We start from the raw sequence: 9,779 nt of genomic DNA, 5'->3' as shown, positions 1-9,779 counted from the left end.
AAAAAAAAAAAAAAAAAAAAAAGTGCGTGCTTATGATTGTCTTCAGGAATCTGATCCATGCCCAGGAGGCATAAATGAGATAAATTTCTGTGCCCGGTTGTCTCTGAAGAGTAGGGAAAGAGCCAGGTGTGGTGGTGCATGCCTCTCAAACCAGCACCCTGGGAGGGCTAAGCAAGAGGGTCACAAAGTTATTCTGGCTTGAACAACTTAGCGGGAGCCTGTCTCAAACTTTTAAAATTTGAGGGGTTGTAGACGTAGACCAGTGAGAAGGCTGGGCTGGAACTTGTGATCCTCCTACTTCAACCTCCCTCCGTGCCGGGCTGGCAGGCTTGCGCCACCAGTGAACTCCCGGAAAGCTGGGCCTTCTTGGAGAACAGTGTTTCTCATTGGCGACTCTGGAACTCAGGACCTCCGATGCCCTTCTAGGGTATTGGGGACGGTACCTACGGTTGAAGTTTGCTAAGCAAGCAGCACCCCATCCCTCAGATACCTCATAAAGGCCCTATCACCTCTCAGTGCCACCCCACTGGGGACCAAGGCTCCATTTGGGTTTCCACGGAGATGAACCATGCACACCACTGCAGGCACAGTGTGATTCAGGAGGGCTGCTCACTACGACATAGTTGCCTTGCAGGGTAGGGTCTCTCCTTCCTCCCTTCCTCCTCCCTTCTTTTCTTTGTTTCTTTCTTCAGTACTGGGGATGGAGTCCAAGGCCTTAGACATGCTAGACAAGCACTTTACCACTGAGCTGCGTCCCCAGAGAAGGGGTTAGGCTTTCAGCACAGGACTTTTCAGTTCAGCTTGGGGACCACCCAAGGGGATTGGTAAAGCACATTTCTGAGTGTGTCTGGCTGGGTCGTGGAGGTGTGACCTTGGGCACTCTATCTGGGCTCTGGCCCCTTCCTCTGGCACTGTCCCCAAGGCCTCTGCTTCCTGGCTGCCATGAAGTGGTCACCTCTGCTCCATCTCACCCTTCTACCATGTTGTTCCTGCCTTGGAGCCAGCTGACCATGGATGGAACCTTCTGAAAGCAGGAGCCAAATTAAATCTCTCCTCCTCTACCTGTGGGTGTCAGGGGCTGTGTCCCAGAAATGAACAGGAAACCGACCAATCCCCGAGGGAATACAAACCTTCAGCGCATAATGAGTGCTAAACTCTGGCCAGCTTCTGGGTGCAGCCAGCCCCACAGGATGAAGAATCTGACAGGAATAGCAACGTCCCAATCCGGGACTCAAGTTGACTCTCCAAGGTCTCACTCCTAGTGCTTGGGACCCTAAGTCTTTACCTGGGACCTGAGGGGTTGCAAGGGGGTTGACAGTTTGAGGGGTGATAGGAAGTGATGGGGCAGCTCGGGTGTGTGCTCTGAACTGTCCAAGGGGGTGACACAAGGCCTCTCGTGCCGCACAGTGTACCTGGAGGCAGGAAGAGGTACAGGGCTGTGGGGTCTGCAGGCCAGGCTTCTGACACCATCTCACACAGGCAGAGAAGTCAGCTGAAGTCTCAGAACATGTGTTCTGGGTCTTAATGACTATGTAGGAAAGATGACACATCATGTTTTTGTTTTATCTTATTGAGTTAATTGGGACTTTTTAAGTATACAGTATAGTTACGTTCATCATCGGGATTTTTTTTTTTTTTTTGAGACAGTGTCACACTAGCTCAACTGGCCTTGAACTATGTAGCCCAGGTGGCGTGGAACTCATGGCCATCATCCTGCCTCAGCCACCCTCAGTGCTGGACTAACAAGCATGTACCACCACGCTTGGCCACAAATTATGCATTTTAAAAACTTTTTTTTTAAGATTTTTTTTTTTTTTTTTGAGACAGGGTCTCAATATGCAACTCAGGCTGGCCTGGAATTCACAGTGATCCTCCTGCCTCAGCTTCCTGAGTCCTGAAATTATAGGCATGCACTATCATATCTGGCCTAAACTTGTTTTTTTTTGGTGGTACTGGGGATCAAACTCAGTACCTTGTGCTTGCAAGGCAGGCACAGTGCCACTGAGCTAAATCCCTGGCCCTAAACTTTTAATTTTGAAGAAATTTTAAATTTATGGAAAGTTGTAAAAATGACTTAGGGAGTCCTGGTAAGCTGTTCATCCAGCCTCCCCTGATTTTAACATCTTTCATAAATGTAACCTGTCCAATTATCAAAGCCAGGAAGTGAACATCATATATCCTATTAATTTAACCACACATTTTATGTGAAAAGTTACCAGCTTTGCCACCATGGCTGATTATTCTGGCCCAGGATCTCTCTGAACAATACGACTTCATCTCATCCTGGTCTCCTCTGGCCTGTGACAGTCTCTGTCTTTCCTTGCCTCCCATGGAATTCATTAGTCTGACAGTCATTTTATTCCTTTCTCATGGCTGCTGTTATAGATCACTACAGACTCAGTGGCTTAAACTGCAGAAATTTATTTTCACAATTCTAGAGGCCAAAAGCCCAACATCAAGGTATTGACAAGGTAGGTTATTTCTGGTGGCTTTGAGGAGTAATCTGTTCTATACCTCTCTGGCAATTTCTGGTGTAAATTCACTTTCTATCCCTCCAATAAAATATCTGAGATCATCAACTTATAATGAGGGAAGGTTTTAGTTGGGTTCAGTGATGCACATCTGAAATCCCAGCACTTGGGAAGCTGAGGCTGGAGGATTCTGAGGTTGAGGTCAGACTAGACTACACGGTGAGACTTTATCTCAAAAGTAAAGAACAAAAATCTGAGGATGGTAGTAGTCCAGGCCTCCAATTCCAGTATTCTGGGAGGCCGAGGCAGGAAGATTGCAAATCCAACTTGGACCAGGGATTTAGCTCAGTGGTTCCACCGCCTGACTCACAAGTGTAAGGACCTGAGTTTCATCCTTGGTACCAAAAAAGGAAAGAAAAGAGGAAAGTGCTACTTGGGTCATAGATTATAGGTTATAAGCAGTGATCAATTGAGCCTATAGTCTAGGTCTTTGGAAGGCAGCTCACCAGTGCAGGAGCCTGTGAGAGAACAGTAGGGCTCCCCTTGTGACATGGAAGCAAAAGAACGAGAAAAGGATATGTCCCCACTGTTCCCTTACAGGGCAGCTCCCCTCATCTGAAGAACCCCCACTGGACCTCAGCCTGAAAGGTTCCACCAGTTCCCAATAATGTCACCCTCCTAATCTTTGTTTGTTTGAAAACAGAGTTTTTCTATGTAGCTGTGAACTAGCAGTGATCCTCCTGCCTCAGCCTCCTAAATGCTGGGAGTACAGGTGTTGTGTCACTACACCTGGCTTAGCACTGAGTCTTTGACACATGGATATAGTTCAGATATGAATGAAGTGCCCCCCAGGACTCGGTATCAAGGGCTGGATCCCCACAGAGTGGGGCTCAGAGGTGGGCCTAGAGAGAAGACTGGGGTGTAGGGTTTGTTTCAGAGCATTGAGCCATTGGCAAGATCATAACTCTGTGTGTGTGTGTGTGTGTGTGTGTGTGTGTGTGTGTGTGTGTACATGTGCTGGGGATTGAACTCAGGACCTTGTGCTTTCGAGGCAGGTGCAGTGCCACTGAACTAAATCCCCAGTACTGTGGCATCATAATTTGATGGCACCGTTAGGAGATGCGTAGTGGGCCAGGGCATGTGGTCTTGGGGACATTCTCTGGTCCCTAACTCTTTCCTCTCTGCCTCTTTCCTTCTCTGCTTCCTGGTCACAGATTCCCTTCCCACTCCCCTGTACCCTGAAGTCTGCCTCCCTCAGGCCCCAGCCACAGAGCCAGCCAGCTATGGGTGAGACCTTTGAAACCATGAGCCAAAATCAACAAAAGCAGCCCTTTCTCCTCTCAGTTGTCACAGGGCCAAGCTATAGCAAGCTGGCCGCAGCTCCTTGGCGTTCCTTGCCTCATAGAGCACTTCGTCTCTTCATCAGGTCACATGGCTGTCACCCCTCATGTGTCAACCTGTCTTATCTGCATCTCAAAGGACATCAGTCATTGGAGGACGAGAAAGCACAGGGCAGCCAGGCATGGTGGCGCATGCCTGGCAGAGGCAGGGGGACGTCAGTTCAAACCTAGCCTGAGCAACTTGGTGACTCAGTGAGACCCTATCTTGAAAACAAAATAAAAATAAGGCTGGGGATCAGCACAAAGTTCAGCACAAAGGCCTTGGGTTCAATCTTTAGTACTGCCAGTCCCTCCACTAAAAAAGCCCCAAAAACAAAAAACAAAAAAACAAAAAACAAAGAATTACATATTGGTTCATACTGTGGTTAGGATACGGTTTAAGTGTTTCCCAAAACTTCATGTGTTGAAATGTAATCCCTGTTGTGAAGTAGTAAAAGGGTGGGAACTCAATCCAGCCAATGGTGTTCAAGACGCGGCCTTCGGGCGGTAACAGATCAGAGGAGGCCAGAAAGAACAGCAGGCTTTGCAGGGAGAGCTAGGGAGCGGAACGCGCATGCGCTCACTATCTGCTCTCTGTCTGCTCGGCGACGCCCAGAGCACTTGGGGACTCTGCCAGCGAGAAGGGCTGGCCCTGAACCTTCAGAACCCTGAGCAATATTACTGTACTCCCAGTAATAAGCCACCCAGCACCCCGTCTCCTTATAGGAACATAAAACAGTGCAGAATGCCCGCCACCATCACCACATGCAGAGTCACAAGGGAAATTTGTTTTGATTCATTTTGGTTTTTGAGACAGGGTCTTGTTAGGTACACCAGGCTGGCCTCCAACTCATGGTGATCCTCCTGCCTCAGCCTCATGAGGGCTGGGATTAAAGACATGTGCTACCAGGCCCAGCACTTAATTTCAGTCTCACCATTTCCCCCTCTGATATCCTTGTTCTGGTGCAAGATCTCAGCCAGGACATCATTTCACTGTCATATATCCTTACTGTCCTGTGACTGGTGACAGTTTTTGTATTTTCCCTTATTTTTCATGCTTTGACACCTTGGAAATACTCTGTTCATGTATTTTATAGAATGTTCTCAAAAAAAGAAAAACATTTGATGTTCTCTCAAAATTAATTTGAGCCACTCACTGTGATGGCTCACGCCTGTAATCCCATCATTCAGGAGGCTGAGGCAGGAGAATCACCATGAGTTCAAGGCCAGCCTGGGCTACAAAATGAATTCAAGGCCAGCCTGAACTGTACAGTGAGAACTTGTCTCAAAACAAACAAACACAAGGCAGGGGAGAGGGAGAGGGAAAGAGAGAGAGAGCAAGGGAGGGAGGGAGAAAGAGAAGGAGGAAGAGAGAAAGATTAACTTGAGCTGTAGGTTTGAGGGACAATGTAAGAGCGGTAAAATCAGATCATATTGGGATCCATGACAGAAATATCAAACAATTGGTGGGTATATGCTTAAAATCTCTCAACAATTACTAATGTTTTGGAAGAGGCAATTTAAGAGGCTAGACACAGTCCTGTTTCTCCTTAAAGTTTCATACACTAATTTTAGCATGCATGGATATTGCCTACTTCCTTTATTACCATCTGCCTACCTAACAGTGTCTTTCTCTCCTCTCCCCTCCATTTTCTCTTCCCCTGCTCTCCCATCCCTCATTTCTCCTTCCCTCCTGTCCCTCCCCTACTCTCTCCTCTCCTTTCCTAATTTCTTTACTTCCTTTACTTCTTTCTCTCTTTTTTCTTTTTTTACTTCTTTCTCTCTTTTTGAAACAAGGTCTCAATATGTTCCCTAATCTGGCTTGAAACTTTTGGGCTCCAGTGATCTTCCTGCCTCAGCCTCCAGAGTAGCTGAGACTACAGGTGTGCACCACCATGGGGGCCTCTAATGATGGTGTTCTAGTCTCCTCATTCCTTGTACGTTTTACTAACTGGATATCTTCTGTAAGGTGGCTTGGTCCCTTTTTCCCATTTATTTATTCAGTCAGTTAGTTACTTAAATCATTATGGAATCACTGATATTTAATGATATCTTTAATCTCATATTAATTGCCATCATTTTCCTCTAATCTTCTTGATGAGTTGCTGCGTGCTTTTTGCCAGTATCTTATTGAGGATTTTTGCTTCTATGTTCTTTAGGAAGATTAGCCTGTAATTCTCGTTTTTGGTTGGATCCTTCTCTGGTGTGGTATCAGGGTGATGCTTACTTCCACAAATGAATTTGTGAGTATTGCTTCCCTTTCAGTTTCATTAAAGAGTTTGATAAGTAGCCACAGTCGGTCTTCTCTAAATGTCTTGCACAAGTCAGCAGTGTATCCGTCAGGGCCTGGGCTTTTCTGTTGGTAGCTCTTAATTATATCTTCAATTTCACTGACTAATATTTGGTTTATTTAGAATTTTTATATCTTCTTGATTCAGCTTTGGGAATTCATATGTATCTAGAAATCTGTCCATTTCTTCTGTGTTTTCCATCCAATTAGAATACAAATTCTCAAAATCGGTATCGATAATCTTCTAGATTTCTATAGGATCTGTCATGATTTCACCTTTTTCATTCCTACTTGCATGGATTTGAGTCTTTTCTTTCCAATTTTGGATAAGGTTGGCTAAGGTTGCTTGTAAATTGCTTATGGTGAGTAGCTTGCCAGTATTCACAACCCCTAGGAAATTACTATTTCTCAGAGATGTCTTCTACGTGCAGCTAGATCTTGGGTTGAGTCTGTTGCAAGATCTTACCCTTTTATTGTTTGTTGTTGTTTTTTGGTGCTGGGGATCAAACTTAGGAATTTGTACTTGCCTGGCAGGTACAGTGCTACTGAGCTACATCTCCAGTCCCCTCTTTAATTTATTTGGGATGAGAAGTTGCTGTCTATTTGGCCTAGCCCCTGGTTCTTTGGCACTGGCCTATAGTATTGCTTATGACCCTTAGGCAATCTCAGTCTTGTCACACCAGGAGGTGTGATTAGGACAATATGTCTCCTTGGCTACACAATCAGCAATAAAAGCATCAAATACAGCTTAGAAAAAGGACAAACTTGGTAAGCACTAATTTACCACCTTATACCCTGTGAAATAGATTTGTGGTTATATAACAAAATCTGAAACAAACCAGAAAATTGTATATAGTAAATACACCCTCAATATGGTGATTTTTAACCTCAGGGGAGAAAATATAAAAGAGGTTGGGGAAAAATAGAGAAACAGAAGAAGAAGAAATTAGAAGCAAGGCTGGAGAAGAAAGGAAGATTACACAAACTTTGGGAAACTGGTGAAGATATGAGGAAGGAAAGACAGAATGAAGAAATGAAAACAAGAATAGAAGAGAACAACAACAACAAAACTAGAAACAATGTTCACACTTACATTAAGAATAAGAACAAAACAAAACAAAAACAAGAAAATAAAAAAAGAAGAAAATAAGAGGAAAAAAAGTCCACTTCAAGGCCTATCTCTGTTGTCACTGGTAGACAAAGTGGGCAGACAGACCCCAGATCCATGTTGATTAAACCTAACAAGGCAGCTGTGGATTTACAGCAGGGTAGAGGATAATCCCAGCAAGCCTGAACCTCAGGCTTTAGTTCTCAGCCTCAGGCTAGTTTCCCGCTGTGAAGCTGGAACCCATTTTGTTCAGCTTGCAACACTCTGTGTGCCCCCGATGGCCTGAACTTGGCTCCTTGACCTCCTGCCTACCCAAACTCAGCTCCTCCTCACCCTGATGGAGCCAGCCCGCAGCGTTTGAGTTCCGAACTGAGTTGGGCCCTCTCCAGACAGCTACTGGCCACTCATCATCTCCTATGGGATGTCTGGACCTGAATAACTCACCAGCCATGCAGTCCCCTACATCCACTGCTCTGTTTCACTGGTATGTTTCTTTGTGGAGGCCTCTGGAGTCACTAACAGTCACAGTGTGTCTGCAGGTTGGAGACGCTCTTCCACACAGTGGGAAGGCATCACTTATTGCCTCCTTCTTCTTTGAAGTCTCTCTCTGTGGGCTCCAAGTCTTGCTTCAGATCCTCAGTAGGTCCTGTGGACCCACTTCCCTCCTGTTCCTCACATTGCTATATTCCATCATCCAGAAACCAAATCTCAGAAGAGCTGTGTCCTTGCTGTTCACCACTCTGCCATTTTCCCAGAAGTCTCATTTTCCTCTGAAAACCTCAAAACAAAACAAAAAAAACAAACCAAAACCTTCATTCTATGCTTAAGAGTAAAATCTAAATACCTTACTTACAAATGAGACCCCTAAACTCCCTCCTCTAACTAATCTGTTTCTTTTACGTTTTTTTCCCTAGTACTGGGGATGATAACTAAGCTTCACATTCTCACAATGAGCTACAGCCCCAGCCCTTTTCAAATTTTGAGACAGAGTCTTGCTAAGTTATTACATTGCCCAGGCTGGGCTCAAACTTGAAGTCCTCCTGCCTCAGCCTTCCAGAGTGCTGGGATTATAGGCATGAACCATTACATCTTATTTTGACTTTCTAAAAAGTTATTTTTTTTTTTTTTTTTTTTTTTTTTTTTTTTTTTTTTTTAAATTTTTTTGTTTTTTTTTTTTTTTTTTTTTTTGCCTTTTGTTGCTGAGGATGGAACCCAGGGCCTTGAATGTTAAATAACTCTTTGCCAGTCTAATATTTCCCCAGGCCTCTTTGCTTAATTTCCCTTTTTCTCATTCCTGCCCTGTCCCAGGTCCAGCTATGTGCCAGGTAACAGTGCTTGTGGCCAGAGAGAAGCCCACATGATATAAAAGATGGGGCCCTCTGGCTTCCTCACCACTGCCTTCTTGTTCTTGAAGTGGCCTGTCCTGTGTGCAGGACACATCTTTTCTTTCTTCTTTTTTGCTTTTCCTCTCCTTTTGCTTAATAAACATTAAACTGGTACGTTCATCGGTTGTCTTCCTCCAAGTCTTTGAACATAAAAAGAGTCTAGATCCACTGAACATGACTCAACAGCATCTTTGCTCCATAAATGTCAGGTCTTCAGAAGAGCTACAGTTTACACTTGTTTCACATGTAAAACAAAGGCTCTATCTCCAAGACTGCTGCACATATTGATACACAACATTCCACAGTTGTTTTCATTCCCATATTGGTATAATAGGCAGAAAAGGGAGCTGCGCATAGATATTGTAAACTCAGAGCCATGTGAGACCCCTGCTAAGCGATACCTTATTGAAGCTATCATCTTTGCACTAACCTACCCTCTGAAAGATGCTTTAATAGAATTCCTTTTCAAAAACATTATTGTTATTGTTGCTGTTGTTTATTTCAAATCCCTTTCCTTGCCCCAGCCTGGCCGCCCAGGGATGTTCTTCAGGCCTCTGCTCACCAGGCCTGGGCAGCCCCCGCTGGTGATTCTGGCCCTCCTGGACCACAGATTTCCATCGTCCTTCCCACAGGCCTGGACCGCCTGCGGTCTCCATGGAAACCCACCAGCCACAGGAGGGAGTGACGACGCTGAAACAGACAGGAATGTTCGTCTATCGGGTCAAAGATATTTGTACAAGGACAGCAAATGGAGCTTATGACTGGTTCATACTTGATGGTGGGCAGGAATAAAGCGATGGACGGCAGGGGCTGTTACCATCGCTACCAATCAAGAGTCGTGACGGCTTTGATGGACAAGCGTAGCGGGAAGCGACTCTGAGCTCAGGCCTTCGTCCAACCGGCGGGCGGCCGTCCCTGAAAAAGACCAATCAGGAGGCAGTAGGGGTAGGTCGAAGCGGCCGGTTGCTCCGGAAGTGGAGGGAGGGGGTGAAAATGGCGCCCAGCTCGAAATCGGAGCGGAATAGCGGGGCAGGGAGCGGTGGTGGCGGCCCCGGGGGAACCGGGGGGAAGCGAGCAGCGGGGCGGCGGCGGGAGCACGTCCTCAAGCAGCTGGAGCGGGTCAAGGTGAGGGCTGGAGTCTGGGAG

General features: G+C 45.8%; 1 protein-coding gene across 2 annotated transcripts in view; it reads left to right on the top strand.

Moving 5' to 3' along the window:
- Window positions 1-9,615: 9,615 nt before the first annotated feature.
- The window catches only part of Dcaf15 (DDB1 and CUL4 associated factor 15), an 8,206-nt gene continuing 8,042 nt past the window's right edge, over window positions 9,616-9,779 (top strand). For both annotated transcript variants that reach the window (XM_010613421.3, XM_010613422.3), the window contains exon 1: window positions 9,616-9,758. In XM_010613421.3, the coding sequence (XP_010611723.1) occupies window positions 9,627-9,758 (132 nt within the window). In that variant the 5' untranslated portion in view covers window positions 9,616-9,626. The remainder of the gene's footprint in view (window positions 9,759-9,779) is intronic.

The sequence above is a fragment of the Fukomys damarensis genome, unplaced genomic scaffold (assembly GCF_012274545.1).
Source record: "Fukomys damarensis isolate Sample0158 unplaced genomic scaffold, DMR_v1.0_HiC HiC_scaffold_30, whole genome shotgun sequence".
Lineage (NCBI taxonomy): Eukaryota > Metazoa > Chordata > Mammalia > Rodentia > Bathyergidae > Fukomys > Fukomys damarensis.
The sequence above is the reverse complement of the archived record's forward strand: the minus strand, read 5'-3'. Positions and strand labels throughout refer to the sequence as shown.